Genomic DNA, 18414 nt, shown 5'->3' with positions numbered 1-18414 from the left:
GACATGAAAATGGAGTTGTGTGGTAGGTAGGAACCGCCAACAAGCCATCGCTGTCATCAAACATGGTGGAAATGTGAGGTTCTGGAGGTATTTGTTAGCCAGCCAATCTCATCAAAGTCAAGAGCATCATGATGAAAGTGGACAATGTTAAGGAAAATGTGGACCTTCTGACAAGACAAAGCTCTGGAACAAGCTCAAGAACCGATGGAGAAACTGAAGACTAGAGTGATGGAAAAGAAACCTTCAACCTCAAAGACCTGTAGATCTTAAAAACATGAAAAGAGTGGAACAAAATCCCATCAAGAACCTGTGGAGGGAACTGAAGACCAAAGTGATGGAGAAGAAAACTTCAACCTCAAAGACCTGTAGATCTTCACAAAAAGACAAAAAGAGTGGAACAAAATCCCAGAAAAACTGTCAGCAGTTATAAAAACTTTTTGATTAATGTGGTTGCAAATGAAAACTTGCACAATTCCTTCATGGAGACGGACATTAATACCACTCACTAATCTCACTGGTTTTAGCCATGACCTCTAATTGACTCCTAACTGAGTAGAGAACTTCTACATCAGCTGTTCTCAGTTTATAGTGTATTAAAACGCTAGAACACAGTAGAAATGACTAGAACCATTTGGGATATGTATAAAACTGCATTTTCTCAAAAACTGGCGACAATTTGAAGGAATATAAAAAATGTTGGAAGCAGAGACAGCTAAAATTCATCATTAGATCTCTAACACAACATCTAACCATCTTTTTATCACTTGTTTGTGTCGTTTTTGGCCCACAAGAAACCCTTTGGTCCAATAAAATTAACTATAAATCTACAGTTCTTACTGTTAGTGAGAAACTGTCAACCCGTCAAACTTTATGCATCTGCGTCACGAGGAAAACAATTTTGCCTTCTTGGATGTTGTAAAACTTTGCAGTGCCCGTGGTTCATTATTTGCAGTGAATTCTGTCGATTTGAACAAATGTTGAGTTTGAAAGTGGTGCAAAATACACAAGATCATGTTCGACATTCGGTCCAAACTGGCACTAAAATGTGAGAGACGCCTTCGGTTTTCCAAAATTTTTCCAAAGCACAGAAGAAACCGAGTGACGTAATGCGATATCTGACCTTCTCAGTGGAACTATTTCTGTCTTTGACATAGATACTCAGGTCTGTGGCCAAAGTAGAAAACAGCAGATGCTCCGGCGGCGGGGGGTCAATACAGGGATTTGTCGAATGGATACTCCTTCTGTTGCTTCTCCGAGCTTCACGTCTGATGGCTGGAGGCAGTTTCTCCGGCATGAAGCCAGGCCTTACAAGCTGGTTCGACGTTGCAGTGGCAAGCAAATTTCGATAACGAGACGCAGTTTTAATTGCTCTCAGCAACCAACTGACACTTTGATGTGTTAATCCTATCCTTAACGCCTACAAAAATATCTGTCTGTTTGTGTATTTACAGCTACACAGGCCTCAAATAGTTTTAAATTCCACAAGATGATTAACAGATAAGAAAGAAAACACTTCCTAAAGGAATGTCTCTAATCTCTCTCTAAGAAGTTGATGTAATAATAAACATTTTTACTTCTTCAGGTTCAAGATTAAGTGCACAAGATGGCAATCAGCAATAATGATGCTTCGTCAAAATGCTTGGGAACCCCTTCTCCTTCTTATAGCATTTTATTGTATTGTGTGGAGATGCTAACTAGCTTTTTATCAACTAAACTTACGAAGTAGTAGAAAGGCAAGTACATATTTGAAATTAAAACCATTAGACATGAATAAAAAGTCAAAGCCTACTGAAAGGACTGCTGAGAAAATAGCAAAAACACAATTGAAAAGCTTGACAGTACATTATCTCTGTATAAATGCCAGTATTGGTGGTGTGGATTTGGCATTGAGGCCATTTATGTTTTGCAAAACAATGCCCCTTTGTTTAGAATGTGTTACTGTGATTGTTTAGCTTTCTCAAATTAGATTTTTGGCCAACATTGGTGCTGAAATGTGAAAAAAACATCCCCAAATTGCTTCACACACCTTGAAGTACTCAAACTTGTGCCATCTTGCAAGGTCCGACCTTGTAAAACTGCCATCGCAATTTTCATGGAAGTAACCAACGTGCTAGAGAAGAATCCCACACATTGAGATGCCATTAGATTAACAGAAAGAAATGCCTGTCTGAGACAGGCTATAGAAAGAGAACATTTCCTGTAAAGAACCTGTCTTTAACCGTGTCCCCTAGGGAACCCTGTAGGGGGGACCGTGGGAGTTTGGTCTACCAGGGCTGTTGTTAGAAGCCATCTGGTTCTTGTACAACCAAACTGAGAGCTGTGTTTGTATTCTTGGCACGAACTCAAGCATGTTTCTGTTGGGTGGTGAACTCTGCCAAGATTTCCCCTTGTTTCTGATCCTGTTTGCGACATTCATGGATCTCAGGATGCATCCGGGGTGAGGAGGGTGTCCGGTTTGGGAACCCTAAGAGTGGCATTTCCGGATTTGCAGATGATGTGGTTCTGTTGGTTTCGTCAAGCTGTGACCATGAACACAAACTGGGGGTGGCAGAAAAGTGTGACGTAACCAGGATGGAGTGAACCAGTAAATCTGAGGCAATGGTTCTTTGATGAAAACAGTAGATGGCTTCCTCTGGGTTGGGGTGACTTACTACCCCATGCGATGATAATTAAGTATCTTCCAGTGTTGTTCATAAGTGACGGGAAATAGAGTGTGAGATGGCAACATGCATTGAAGTAGCAACACAGACACTGTACCTACTATTGCGGTAGAGGGAAGCCAAAGCTGTCAATTAACCAGATTTCAACCCTCAAGTTTGTTCAAGACCTCTGGGTAGTAACCAGGCGTGAACGAACCATGACGTCACCCGCTGGTTTCAAAGCTGAGAAAATGAAGCCCGGATTTTGCTACTTCCTGGTAGCCATTTTGGATTTTTTGGAGCCAGTGACGTAAAAAGCGTCATCAAACAGGCTGGACCGGAGAGCAACTCGGGGCAGGACCAGTCGATGGGACTGTCAATCAAGTATAGCCACCCCCCCTGGCTCCGCCAACTTTAATGATTTATTTAAAATTCAGTATCAATTTATTTTAAGATTGACCACCTGATCTCTCATTTTGACCATGAAAACTAACGGGAAAAAAATCCTGAGCTGTAGAAAATCAGTCTATCAAATTTTATTTTTTTCCAAAAATGAATTGGGGTTTATGGAGAAAAAGCTTTTTGGAGCCAACCCGAGCGGACGGCGTGATATTGCAAGTTTTTGACACTTCCGGGTGGGCTTCAATTTTGGAGCCAGATGCTACGTCCACTTTATATACAGTCTATGGTACTAACTGAAAGTTACAACTAGCTGATTATAGCAATCAGACATAGTTTCCCCTGTATGGTGGCGGGACTCAGACATCCAGAGGAATCTTGAAGGTTTTCCAAGCTACGCCCAACTGGAAGGAGACCCCGGAGTAGACCCAGACATCGCTGGAGGGATTACATATCTCATGTGGCCTTGGAATCCCCCAGGAGGAACTGGAAAGTACTGCTAATGGGAGGAACGTCAGGAATGTCCTGGTTTGTCTACTGACCCAATTTTCTTGCACTGGGTAAGTGGAAGAAAATAGATGGATGGAACTTGTTGTCATGGTCTTGAGTTTGGTTCAGCTACTTCCTGTTTGCCCTCCTGTTCGCTACCTTTCTGTTTAGTCTCCTGCTTGGATACCTCCTGCTCACCTGCCCGATTCTCCCCATAGTTTCTCATCTGCTTCTGGTTTGTACCATTAAGGGGTTTGTTTTACCCTGTTTGCCAGCCCTTTTTACTTCAGCCTTGTTTGACCTCCGATTTGCCTTCCTGGCCCTCTGTTTGTGTTCCTCATGCCCCTTTGGTTTTTGCTTGGTTGCAGTTTTCTGGATTTTGTAGTTGTGCTCCTACCTTTTGTCGAGTACTTTTGTTTGATTAAAATCTCTTTTTCCACAACTTGCCTGCCTTTTGAGTCTGTACTTAGGTTCTTACCTGAACACCCCCTTGACACTTGTAATATGTGACTAATTGTCAAGAAAATATGTTTATTAGAGCCACAAGCTCAGTTTTACTTCAGGGAAAAACTTTTACTTTTATTTATTTAACATCCAGCCTTTTATTGTTCATGCCCGTTGCATGTTTTGCATTTCTATGACCAAAACACACTCCAGCTATAATGATGTAAACACACTATGGTCTTGCACAACATGGAAAACATCCAGAAGGGGGATTTACTTGAAAATTCTCGACCCACTGTGTCATAAAACCCCTAATATTAGCACCAAATATCAACATTTTCACCCTTTAAAAAACATTTGTTGCCTCAGAGTGATGCGTTTCTGTTCTTTTGTCCACCCCCGGCTCATCGCACCACCTGATTTTGAGTTGGATATCACACTTATAGATGACATAACGATACGGTACCATACTTTGGATCGTGACTAACCTGCTGTAGGTTGTCCGGAACTGGACGTCAGTCAGAATTCCCAGGGGGACACCATCTGGACCTGACGGCCATTTCTATACATTCAGCAGGCTTTTCTCACACAGCACATGTTGATAAACAGCATGGAGAAGGCAAAATCACATGACTACAGCTTATATCTTAGTATTCATTTAATAAACACTCTCTATAAATAACAGCTCATGTGAGGCGGTGATTCTGTGATCAGGGTGTCCAGAAAAACAACTCAAAAACAGTCATTTATTGGACAAAATCTTTGTGCTTTTAATGTTTTCTATGGATTTTTTTCCCCATAATTGGGTAAAATAGTACAATATTGTTAACTGATGTGATCTGTTGGACGTATTTTGCCAGACAAATTAAAATCTCAGCAAGTTACGATAAAAAAAAAACTCTATTTTTTCAAGTACTCTTTGCATGTTCAAGTACTAATTTTTCCCTTCTTTAAAAAGCAAAAAACAGAGACACCTGTCAACACTAGTGCAACATGATGTACTCCGACTTTAAAACTAATACAGTACTTGCATAAAACCTACATTAGGCTGTAGTTATTGGTGTCAAAGAGTCACAATCATCATTTTTCTTCCATAATTGTGTGCAAATTAGGCCTTTCTGTCCATCATAACAGATCAAGATGAGTTTCTGAACAAATCTCACACCAAGATGGACTACACTAGTTTTTTTGTGTCACACGTTCAGAAGACAAACAAGAAAATAGAAAAAGGTTAAAAAAAATCCACCAAAAGATATTCAATAACATCATCTGCCTGTGACTTTTTCTGCTTCTTGTGACTCGTGCATTTGTGCTTCAAGTGGTGATTTCCTACATTTCCCAGAATGCCTTTCGGTTTCAAACCTTTTCCTACTCTTGGTAGAGATAAAATAGTGTCTTCTAGTGAAGAAAATGTTGTGTTTCAGTCAACAACAACTGGTCTATTCATGAACCAGAACGTCAGAAAATGAATCAGCCACCGTTTTGAAAATTAGTTCAACCTTTTGGTGATTTTTCAAGTGAAGAAGTTAAATATTTAGTGGTTTCAGCTTCTCAAATGTGCATATTTTAATAGTAGTGCTGTGTTCCTTTTACATCTGATGTTTACAAGAAGTTGGGAAATCAAAATGGACACCACCCATTGAAAAAACTGCATCTATACAAAGTAATTCTGCTTTACGCTGTAATTTGTGCATACAAACAGTGTAACAACTGACCGATTTAATGGCACATAAATAAGACAGGAGTGCAAATAAACAATATACAACTGCAGTTTTTCCTGCAGTTGATGTGCTGAGCATTTTGGATTTTGAGGTCAGGGTTTGTGATTTAAGTATTTTGGGATCTTGTTAAGCAGTGAATGTAAAATGGAGCAACAGGTTGATGCAGGGAGTTGAGCTGCAAGGCGAAGATCTTGATTTCCCACTCGATCTATGTTCCAACTCTCACACCTGTGGTCATGAGTTCTGGAGTGACCAACAGATCGAGATTAGGACGGCTGGTCTCAGTCCTAGAGATAGGGTAAGGAGTTCAGACATTCCGAGGGAGCTCAGAGTCTAGTCTTTGCTCCGTTGTGTCAAAAGAAGCCAACTGAGGTGGTTTTGGCATCTGATCAAGATACCTCCAGGGCGACTTCCTTTGGAAGTTTTCCAGGCAACTAGAAGGAGACCCAAGGGTAGACCTAGAGTTTACTGGAGTGATTATATATCCCATCTGGCCTAGGAAACCTTAGGATCCCACTGGAGGAGCTGGAAAATGTTGCTGGGGAGATGGATATTGGAAATACCCTCAATTAACCTGCTGCCACCATAAGCCTAACCTGGTCAAGTAGAAGAAACTGGACAGATGGATGGATGGATGGATGGATGGGTTTGTGGGATTATTACAACTTTCAAGTCAGAAATTCAACTACAGAGGGAATTCCAGTTGAAGTTTCCAACTGTGAACTGAGAATTCCTGTTTCAAATGGAACACACCTTAACTTCAAGAGGTTTTCACTGTTGATTCCAAAGAAACAAGCAACTGGTTTGTCAGAAATTACAACATTTTTCACAATATTCTGGCATTTTAGAGACTCAACAACTATCAGGAAAATACTTGGCAGATTGTATTGGTCGTGTAGTCTTATTCTCTAGCTGAAGACGTTTCTGTAGCATGTTAATATTACTTCATATAGCTGCATGTTACTGTTTTCAAAATCCCCTCAGCAATGAGAAAGAAAAATCTCTAAGCAGCAACGTAAAGCTGAAATGTTTAGGTTTTACCAAAGATCTGGCTCATGCACTAAGGCAGGTCTGCTTGTTTTTTTAGCGAATTAACCATTTTACTCTGTCAATAAATGCAGCGGAGTTATGTGACGATTGGCGTACGTCTGTCTGTCTGTCTGTCTGTTAGCAACATCACTCAAAAACGGAGTAAAGTATTTGAATAAAATTTTCAGGGAAGGTCAGAAATGACACAAGGACCAAGTGATTAGATTTTGGCAGTGATGCGGCTTATAGTCTGGATCTGCTAATTTGTTAAAGATTTCTGTATCATTCTGAGATAGCGGCATGGCGTCACTGTAACTATGGTAACAAGTGAACACTGCGTCAGCTGCCTGCTAATGATCACATGATTGTGATCCTACTAAAAATCGATCGTCTCAGACTTATCGGGACTTATCCATCTGAAATGATACAAGGAACAATTGATTAAATTGTGGGGGTGTTTCTGAGTCCCATCAAATACTGTCACCTGCTGCATATTTAGGTCACATGATTCAGTATCCATACATTACATAAGCATGCATAACACACGCCTGTGCTAAACAAAAGGTAATTTTTTCTTAAAGATTTCATTCATTGGAAATGATACAACTGAGTGGCCTTGGTAGAGTACTGGGCCCTCTGAGTGCTTTTCTTGTGATGATAATGCCGACTCCGTGCATGAGGCGGAGCACCGGCCAAGATGACTGTATTTAGTTCTAAGAAATAAAAAGAAGTGTTTTTTATCCTATAGCAGAATGATAGTCTGGTACAGTCAGACCATTGTCCAGCGCGATACTACTGTCGGTGTAACTCTACCTGCTCTCTAACTGACCTACTTGTTGAACTGTTGTTTCAAGATTAATTCACTGTTGGGCTTCTCAGTAATATCTTCAGGGTTAAAACTCGGTTGTAGCTGCTGGAAATAATCCGAGCGTGACGTCACATCAAGTCGCCCACAGACAAATTCATCACTGAGTGTCAAAACAGGCCGAAATACACATGAAATACTCGCTGAGGGAGGATTTTTTCCGTCTCCATCAATCACCCAGACTCAGCCTATTGTGACATTAACGTCTGAGATTGACAACCAGCTCATTATCCATTGTACCCCATCGGTAACCTCCCTCCCATCTGTCACTCCGAGCTGCACCCAAAATAGTTTTGCATGTACTGTTTGATCCATATGTGATTTGGAAAAGCTCAGCACGCTTCGTATCTGAATGATCTGCAGTGTTGTGTTTGATGAGTCAGTGAGTTCTGTGGAGCCAGTGGAGTCCATTTGGTCAAAACTAGCAGAGTGGAAAGAAAATCAGGAGATCCACAGCCCAAACATGAACGCTTTATGGATAATCATGACCCATGTTTGAGGGTCTGAGGTTGGGAGGTGAAAGGTTTTTAAATTGTAGGAGGAAACACTGAGAATTTGACAAGAGAATTGATATGAATCTCATATTTGTGTATTAAATGTGGAGCTGTAGCCAAAAGGAGGTCAGTTTAGTGTCTAAAGGTTCCTAATTAACTCATCTAATCATAAACTCACACAAAAACAAAACAGAATTCATGGTTTTTAGATGAAGTCATCTGCTGGATGAACACTTTATCGAGACACAACTTTAAAACTGCGGCAAAAGAATCAAGAATCTTCACATCTCAGTTGGCTTGAGCATCTTTGGGAAATGTTAGGACAACTTCAATTCTCTTGGTTTGAACTGGTGATGGTGAGTCTGTGGTTTGTAAGAGACAACCACCTGCTAATAGAACTTTTCAAATGTTTTTGTTTTCTGTGGCAAAACCAGTAAAGAGACTTTGGGGAAAAATGTGCTCTGAATGGGAAGCTAAAGCTAGCAGCTGGTTAACTTAGGTTAGCATGAAGGCTAAAAACAGAGAAAAACAACGAGCCTGGTAACAAAAACAAATTGTGATGATTCTTGCTGTTTTCTGTTGGTTTACAGACCAAATAATGATTAAATTAATTTTAAAAAATAATCTGCAAATAATTCAATGGTTCAGATAAACATGTTAATTAATATTTTGTTCTGTAATTTTACTAGATATTGTTGGTAATTCAGCAAAACAGGAAAAATATGTAAAATGGCAGCTGAAAAAAATTCTGACATTTTTCTGTCCTTACACTAAATAAATATTCTTTCAAAAAAATAGCAGATATTTTTAAAACAATGATTTTTTTTGGCTATTTAAATGCAGTAAAAACTGTGTAATTTTTTTAAAAAATTTGCAAAAAACAACAAAAGCAGATTTGTGATGTCAACATTAAAGTTGTAATCTGTTTTTTAATGAAAATAAATATTTTTTCCCCATATTTTTACTTAATATTCCAATTTTATTACATTATATTAAAAATGTTCCAAAGCAGTTCTATTTTTGGCTGTTTTAAATCCAATAAAATGATTTGACAATCAAATATTGTAAAAGAATAAACTACAGTTTGTAAAAATACAGATTTTTGATGTCAGTTTTGGCCCGTTTGTATGGTTAACTTGTAAATCTAAGCTTTTCTTTCTGTGGTTTTACTAGATATGATCTGCAATTTACTAAAACAGGGAAAATCCGTAAGATAACAGCTAAAAAATGTTTTAAAAAGTTAATTCTTTACAGTGCAGACATGACTTGATATTCTCATCTAACCCTTGGCAAAAAGGCTTTTATGTCACTTTTCTAAATTGACAGAAACTTCAGGAAGCGACCACTTTCTGCGACTTACCGACCATCAGCTACAGGGGTGGACAAATTAACAGAGACTCCACTGTAACCCTGCAGTAAACCTGAAGGCGGTGAAGCTCGCTGTGTTCTCAGTTGTTGAATTGTTCATTTTTGAAGCAGAGTTGTACAACAAACCCTGATGAGTGTCTACTTATGATCACAGAATGCTGTTTAACCATGTTGGGGATATGTCATCGTGATTTTCCTGAACTTCTCCACTTGTCGCGTTACATAATCGGGCTGTGTTTGTGACTGATGCAGCAGCAGAGATTTGGGCAGAGAGCACTGAAAGCGACAATAACAGGGGCAGCTGCACATGTGAGTCATGTGAAGTAGCGCGTCAGCTGCACGAAAGTTTCAACAATCACGAATTGTTAGATAAGTTTTTTGAGGCGAGCATAAGGCGATTTACATGAGGCCGGGTGGGAATGCTATGATCATGAGTTCAAGGAAGAACCCCTGAGTTGAATCAGCACCTCTGAGATTGTTGACAAAAAAACTGGAATTTACTGCAGATTTCTTCTTGATTTTTGACTGTGTAGCTGCTTGAATCTCCCCAGGTGACAGAAGATTAAAATAAAAACATCTTTTCTCTCTCAAACACACACATTTGAGTTAGATTACAGTACTGCATGTGCTTTTTTCCCCCTCTTTTTGCGCCTTACAGCCTACTGTTGGATTACTGGGATTTGTAGCACCACAAACATCTACTTGCAGTCGTGTCTTTGCTGAGCCGACTGCCAAGTATCTGTTGTCCACTTGGCAGTTTGGACATCTGCAGTGTGCCGTGGAGAAACAAGGCTAGACGGAGCTGCGTCTCTTGAACAGGCTGAACGGGGAGAGGATGTGGAGGCCCGTGGTTATGGAGCTGATGCTCGTGCACTGCCGCGGACTGCAAACGCAGCCGCTGGATCCGGGCTCCACGTAGTGAGGACTGCTCTGCTGCAGGTAGGCGTCGGAGAAGGTCAGCTCCTGAGGGATCATGGTGGAGCCCTGCAGCTTCTCCTTGCTGCGGTACCACAAGCATGAGCAAATAGTCTGGAAGTGCAACACCTCAGTGTACACGCCTTTTAGATCTTTAGGTTTGGTAGCATCGTCCGCTACGGGGGTAGAGGAGGTGGAGACCGGCAGCAGGCGGGCCACCTCCCCTCTGGGCTTCCCGGCGGACAGCAGGGCCTTCTGCTTGGCGTCCCGCCGCTCGTCCTCGGCGTTCATGGTCAGGAAGCGGAGCACCACCAGGTTGAGGAAGGCCCCGATCACTGTCAGGCCCATGAGGATGTAGACGAAGCAGAACGCCACGTAGCGGCGGTCGTTCTGCAGGGCGTCGTCCCTCTGCAGTGCCACGTAGTCCCCGAAGCCAATGGTGGTGAGCGTGATGAAGCAGTAGTAGAAGGCGTGCAGGAAGCTCCAGCCCTCGTAGTGGGAGAAGGCCACGGCGCCCACGCACAGGGTGCTGAGGCAGGAGAAGAAGCCCACCGTCACCATGTTGGCCATGGACACCTCGGTGTGACGCATCCCCAGGCACTTCTTGGCTTGGTGCAGCAGGTACCTGACGAAGGTGTTGATCCGCTCGCCCAGACTCTGGAACATGACCAGGGTCAGCGGGATCCCCAAGAGGGCGTAGAACATGCAGAACACTTTCCCTGAGTCGGTGCTCGGCGCCGCATGGCCGTAACCTGAGAGATAAAAGAAGATCAGATGAGCTGAGATGAGTATTTTGCCAGATATTGCTCAGAAAACTAAATTATATGACATTAAAAGCAGTGCTTAATAAAAAAGCAACAATCTATTAGTATGACATATCACTGAAAGGAAAAATAAGGAAGCTAAGATAAGTAAAAAGTTTTAAAAGTGTTAACTATTGCTGGCAATGATTCTGAGGTAGCAGATCTCACACATGCTAATAAAATATTCCACATTAAATTAAGATATGATGCATGAAATTTAAACATTGGATCTGAAAAATAACATACTGTACATTACAATAACATGCTGCATTAAGAAAAATGAAATGTCACACATTAAATTAAAATATTATGTAAGAAATTGAAATTATTGCACCACAAAAATGAAATATTGCACAACAAATTTAAATATTATGAATGGAATTGAAATATGGCACCAGAAATAAATAAATATTGTACGTTACACTGACATGAAAATGAAATGTGACACACAACACTGAATTAGTGCACATTAAACTGAGATATTGTGCATGAAATTGAAAATACTGCACATTACAATAACACGTTGCACTAAAAAAAGAGAAATATCACACATTAAATTGTAACATTAGGTATCAAAATAATATATTGTACCAGAAAATTTAAATATTGCATCAGAAAAGTGAAATATGGGGCATTAAAATTGAGATATTATGCATGAAAGTGAAATATTGCACCGGAAAAATTAAATGTTGCACATTAAAATTGAAATACTGCCCCAGAAAAATGAAACGTCATGCATCATACTATAATTTTAACTGTTAAGAAAACTAATAGCATAAATGATGTTGATATTATTGTCTGGATTTAGGTGTCCGGTGCTTCATTCAGTGACACAGTTCAGCTTGAAGTGACGGTGCATGAATGGCAAAGTGAAGAAAATGTGAAAATAAAATACACGAAGATTCAACAGCGGCAGAAGTAAAAAGCAGAAAAATGTGCACCTTTCTGTCCATGATACAACATAATATAGTGTGTTTTAGTTTTTACGTGTTATTTGACACCTAAATTCTCACCAAATGTGATTATTTAGAAACAGCTGCTGGATCCACATCCACAGGAAACAAACTCCCACCGAATCGTCTCATTAATGTCACACGGCTCGGCTTCACTTTAAACTGTGAAGTAACACGTCTGTATTTTTAACTCCCACATTCCTCTGAGCTCAAATGTTGTAAAAACACAGCAGATAGAGCAGAAAAGCAGCACTTTTTATCACTTAAATTATCAAGAAGAGAACAAACTGCAGTGGAAAACACTGAATCAGGTGTTATTTTTAAAGTATTGCCTTTTCTGTGTGTTTTTGGGGTTTCTTCACTCTTAGAATCAGATTCCATTTGAATGCTTTTGGGACACATTAAGGATTTGGTCTGGAATTTCTCCCTTAAGACATTTAGAGCATCCAACATTTATTTCTTTCACTCTGGTGAATCTTTATGCACCGATTTGTGATGTTTCTGCAGTGATTAATGGTGGAAAATATATATTTATGTAAAAAACATTACAAAATTTAGGCACCACACTGTAAAAAAAAAAGAAAATCTTACACAAAAACACAAAAAACTTGCTGCAAAATGTCAGAAAAGTACGTCGTTTTTGTCACTTTCTGTCTTGTTTCTGTCATTTTAAGTCTTGTTTTTGTCATTTTCTGTCTTGCTTTTCTTATTTTGTGTCTTGTTTTTGTCATCAACATAATCAAAAAGTTTTTTTTTATAAATGGCGACAGCAAAACTAAGTCCTCTCCTCTGTTTTTCACATTTTCACAAGGTTGTTGCTAGAGGTACGGACCCGTATCTGTAGCCTGTGGACTACGGATACGGCACTTTCCATTTGCCAATCAGATACGCGAGATCTGGTCACGTGACTCCCGGTAGACGCTAGCGGTACGGACCCGTAGCATCGGTACTACAGGTACGGACCCTAAACCTGACCCTAACACTAACCCTAACCTTAACCTTTGCTTACCTTTCAACAGTTTGCAGTGGTTAGCAGCTTCTTGACTCGCGAGACTCGCGTACGGGTCCGTATCTGTCTGCCAAATGGAAAGTGCCGTATCCGTAGGCCACAGGCTACGGGTACGGGTCCGTATCTGTAGACACTACCTTTTCACAACATTGTCAGCCTTGATTGAATCTCTCACTCTTCCTCATAATATCAGGATCAGACTAGTTTCCATTATCAATGGAAACTGTGAAACTGGTATTCTTTTTGAGAAATGAATGCAAAAATTACAGTATTGATGTTATACATATGACAGCACATTTGAACTCTTTTTTTAACCTTCCTCTTGTCTTCATTTACGTGCACCAAAAAATATTGTTCCTTTCTCTGGAAAAAAGAAATCCAAAAATTCTGCAAAAAAAACAAAACAAAACCAAATTTATAAAAAAAAAAAAAAATCTGCAAAATCTGTTGGAAAAAAAATCCAGAAAAAATCCATAAAAGTTTTATGTAAAAAGAATCCCCAAATTTGGTAAGAAATAAAAATTAAAAAAGCAAAAATTGTAAATGATTTCAAAAAATGAATAAAAATCTTCCAAAAAAATTCCTACAAATATCTAAAGTGATTCTATATGTATCAGTAAAACTTCTACTATTTTCTTTAAGAACATTCAGAAAAAAATCAAACAAAATCCAGCAAAAATCGCTGGATGTTAGTTGATTTTTTTCTGAATGTTCTTAAAGAAACATTTTTTTAACATTTCTTTTTTTTCACCAAAAATCTTCAAAAATTTCCCAAAAATGTTGAAGATGTGGAAGTTTTCACTGTACAAATATAGATATTTTCCCACATTTTCAAACTTTAAAAAACAGGTCAGTTTGGGGGTCAAAAAGAGAGTTTTGTCCTCATTACCTTATTTACGGTGATTCACTGGTAAATAAACGGTATCAAACTGAGAGTTTACAGATGTGTATCATCAAGGTTTGACAGTTTTTCTCTGTATAATTTACGAGCATTTTTTACAGTGTAACATTAGCATTGATTAGCAAAACTGTTAGTGTGATTAGAGTAGGGTTGCAAACAACACATAAACATGGAGTAAAAATGGTACCATTGATGTGTAAGCTGAGCCAATCAAGCCTTTGATAGATTATTGATGAATTTATAGCAGAAACCTCTAAAAGAAAAGGTTTATTTTTCAAAAATTTGGAAGCCCAAATGTCCTCCAATCCTTGAACGACCCATATTCATACGTCTTTTCCACTTCAGATGGACTACGAACTCCACTTTCACTCTGAACTTCTGTCTGCCACTGTGTTCCAGCTCTCCTGGGAGAATGAAAGTCTTATTAACAGCTAAATAAACAAACAGCGGAACATTTGAAACTGTGCCCAGCAAAAGAAAAGCCCGGTTAAAAAAGTCCGAAACAAGAAGCTGCATTAGTGTGGATGTAGTGGCGGTCTAAGAGCAGATCAAGAAGGTCACAAAGTGCGTAACAGTCGAATTCCAGGGGGTGAAATGTGAAGGACGGGAGTGACCTCGAACACATCAGGCTACAACTGTTTTGGCTGCTCGATACATAAAGAAGAAACTCGCACGGTTGTTATTTTCCATGACTAATCTACAAGAGAATCTGTCTGACACGACATAAATTACTTCCATTTAAGGGATCCAGGACACGCTGAGTTTATTTTAGAAACTTGTGGACGTTCAGGCTCCACATGTGCAGCAGCAGCAGGAGAGAAACGATGAAAAATGAAGATTTGATGGTAAAGAAACAAACAAACATCACTTCTGAGGGAAGATTTGTGCTACTGAGGGTTTGCTGTTGACCGGTTGTGAGTCTGCAGCAGTCGTCAGCAGCAGATGATGCAACACGAAGATTTAGTTTCAGCATCTAAACCAGCAGCTCAGCGCTCTGAATGACGACAGCAGAGTCACATCTGATGGAATCCAAGGAAAAATAAATGTTCACAAATGCCCCAAATGGCTTTTTTACAGCTTTTTGAAAATTATTTTTTAAATTTTTGATGCAAATGCAGTCCAATAAAAATCTTTGTGGAATTATTAATTATTTTAAAATATTGTTATTGAAGTAACTTAGTAAAAAGTTATCATTTTTATTTATTTTAATTTTTGTACAACAGTATATATATATATATATATATATATATATATATATATATATATATATATATATATATATATATATATGTACAGCAGTGTCATCAAAAAATAGATATTGTGAAGCTGAAGTTTAAATTTTACAAATGCACACAAATTATACCTGGGATTTTTTCTGACTTAGTATGAACAAAAAACTTATATATATTTATTTATATTTTTTTATCTATATAGGAGCCAGTGTGTGGGATTAGGTGGGATCTATTGTAAAATATTTAAAATAATATTCATAATTCTGTTTTTATCGGTGACCTTAAACCATAAATTTCAAAAGACTAAACTTTTGAATGGAAAATATTCCGTTTAAATTTAAATAAAACATAAATGTGGTTAAATACAGAAGACAGTAAAAGCATGTAAATTTTCTTTATGTTGCACAGACTGAGCAAAAAGGATTAATCTCTGAACACCTTGTGTTCACATATGTGTATTTAATAAAGTGTTATAAAGAATAATGATAAGAATAAAAATAATAACTATAATACAATCTAAATATAATAAATATAATAAATATAATAATCAGGTATTATATGATATTATATTATATTATATTTATTGGTTACTTATCCTAAATAACTAAAAGAAATCTAAAATGTAAAATGAGGTTAATGTCCATCCAACTAGGTGATAAACTTTGTTAAAAAAAACAACTAAAATTCATTTTTTCTCAAATTATGAAAAACCTACTAAAATATATCAGTTAAAAAATAAACAAAAAATATGTTAAGAAATAAAAGATTAATTATATTTTGCATCTGTAATACAGCAAAAAAAATTAAAAACAAAAATACTACAAATAATGGCAAATAAATGTAAAATTATTATATCTGTGAAGACTTAAATACAATAATAATAATAATAATAATAATAATGATAATAATAAAAATGTGAAATTTTACTGGCACACATTGCAACACAAATTAATTCTCATTTGTAAAAAATACAGTTTTATTTTGTGGACTTTTATATCTATTTATTTATTTATTTATTTATTATAATTTTGCCATGAAATAAATGCTATTTTTTCAATGTTTTTTTTTAGCTATTATCTGTAACTTACAATAAATAAATGAATAAAATTGTTAAAAATATTCTGTGAAAAACGGTTTAAATCATTCACCTTGTATATCTGTATATAGTGAGATCCCAGAATCACCTCTGGAAACAGAATCTCATTTTAATAGTGCAACAAGCAGAATATTTCCCCTCTTGATGTCCACAATACTAAAATCCTGTTTGACATTCTTGGCCAGGAGGACTCAGGAGTAAAAATCCTGCCTTCAGCCCTGATCGGAGCGTCTTTTCCCACTAAAAACACAACAGTACAAAAGTCTCGCTCACCTATGGTCGTGATCACAGTGATGGCGAAGTAGAAGGATCCCGCAAACTTCCACTGGACCCCGGCTTTGTGCGGTTTGAGCTGCAGGACGACGTGCTCCAGCTCCTCGAAGTTGTCTTTGGTCAAGTTGTATTTGCGCATGAGTTCGAACTTTCTGGCATCGAGCTTCCTCTTGTGGCTCTTCTCCTGCTTGGACTCCAGCGTCTCGAACACGGCGGCTCCGACCATCAGGTAGGTGAGGATGCTGACGATCAGGACCAGAGTCCGGGCGTTTTGTCTCTTCATGGTCACACGGAGCGGAGCGGAGAGGAGAGGAGAGGCGCGGTGCTGCGGCTCTCTGCGACCTTCTGCCGACGGACTCTGGAGACGGAGCTGCTCTCTCAGCGCCACCCCCACATCACAGTTGGGTTGCTACTGTATTTGGACTATTTGTCACCGACTTATATTTAGATGCCGCAGGAAAAAAAGCAGAAAAAAGAGAAAGAAAGCACTCTGGGTAAATCCCACAGCCCGGCTTGGCGCTCACCTTTTGGACAGCTTTTACGCACACAAACCAAAATGTCTCTGCTCAGGTGGAGTCCAGGCTCCTTACAAATATGACTCGGTGTATGTTTCATGTGCTCATTCAAGAACAATATTTACCCTGCTGCTATTTAAACAGACTAGCTCTACTGGCTTCGCAAGTTGTCTAGCAACCCGATGACAACCATACTTTCCATGTGCAAATATTTAAAAGAGGCACATCCTTTGCGCGCCGAGCTGCAGGCCTGCAGGCTTCTCAAATACAACTTCAATTCAACAAGAGCATTTACTTCCAAATATATAAACTCCCTCTCCCTGAAAAAAAATCCTTTATTATGAAACAACTTTCAAGGAGATGTATGTTTGGACTGTGACTAGCTTGGGTCTGGGCCCAGAAGTCTGAAGATTTTAACCTCATTATTGCAACATTTCAGATCAAATCAGCATAAAATGTGAGAAGCTGTGCTCTCAGCCAAGTAAGGTCATCCCACTATCTTTCTATGCTTAGTCCAATAATGCCACAGTGAGTGCAGACAAGCTAGGAAATCAGTTCTCTCACTGTGTACCTTGGAATGAGTCGAATTTGTGATGGTTTACAAGCTGCAGTGACTGAAGAAGTACACCTTCTATTGCAAGTTTTGAATGGCGGTGAATATAATGTGGCTTTTTTAAAATAAGAATTTACCTTAAAAAAAGACTCTTTCATGTCAAAGTGAAAACAAATGTCACCAAATCTATATCAATTGATTAAAAAAATAATAATACAGCAGCATGGTGGTGGCAGCATCATGATGTGAAGCACGGTGGTGGCAGCATCATGGTGTGAAGCACGGTGGTGGCAGCATCATGGTGTGAAGCACGGTGGTGGCAGTATCGTGATATGAAGCACGGTGGTGGCAGCATCATGATGTGAAGCACGGTGGTGGCAGCATCGTGATGTGAAGCACGTTGGTGGCAGCATCATGATGTGAAGCACGGTGGTGGCAGTATCGTGATGTGAAGCACGGTGGTGGCAGTATCGTGATGTGAAGCACGGTGGTGGCAGTATCGTGATGTGAAGCACGGTGGTGGCAGCATCATGATGTGAAGCACGGTGGTGGCAGTATCGTGATGTGAAGCACGGTGGTGGCAGCATCATGATGTGAAGCACGGTGGTGGCAGCATCATGATGTGAAGCACGGTGGTGGCAGCATCATGGTGTGAAGCACGGTGGTGGCAGCATCATGATGTGAAGCACGGTGGTGGCAGCATCATGATGTGAAGC

The 18414-nt window shown here is 39.1% G+C and overlaps 1 protein-coding gene across 1 annotated transcript; it reads right to left on the bottom strand.

Moving 5' to 3' along the window:
• Nucleotides 1-4611: 4611 nt before the first annotated feature.
• Nucleotides 4612-17857, bottom strand: kcnk3b (potassium channel, subfamily K, member 3b). The gene is made up of 2 exons (XM_022216624.2): nt 16631-17857; nt 4612-11115 (listed from the first exon to the last, which is right to left on the bottom strand). The coding sequence occupies exons 1-2, from the start codon at nt 16911-16913 to the stop codon at nt 10241-10243; spliced, it is 1158 nt and encodes a 385-aa protein (XP_022072316.2). The 5' UTR covers nt 16914-17857; the 3' UTR covers nt 4612-10240.
• Nucleotides 17858-18414: the final 557 nt, after the last annotated feature.

Source organism: Acanthochromis polyacanthus, chromosome 1, assembly GCF_021347895.1.
Source record: "Acanthochromis polyacanthus isolate Apoly-LR-REF ecotype Palm Island chromosome 1, KAUST_Apoly_ChrSc, whole genome shotgun sequence".
In the NCBI taxonomy this organism is placed as follows: domain Eukaryota; kingdom Metazoa; phylum Chordata; class Actinopteri; family Pomacentridae; genus Acanthochromis; species Acanthochromis polyacanthus.
The sequence above is the reverse complement of the archived record's forward strand: the minus strand, read 5'-3'. Positions and strand labels throughout refer to the sequence as shown.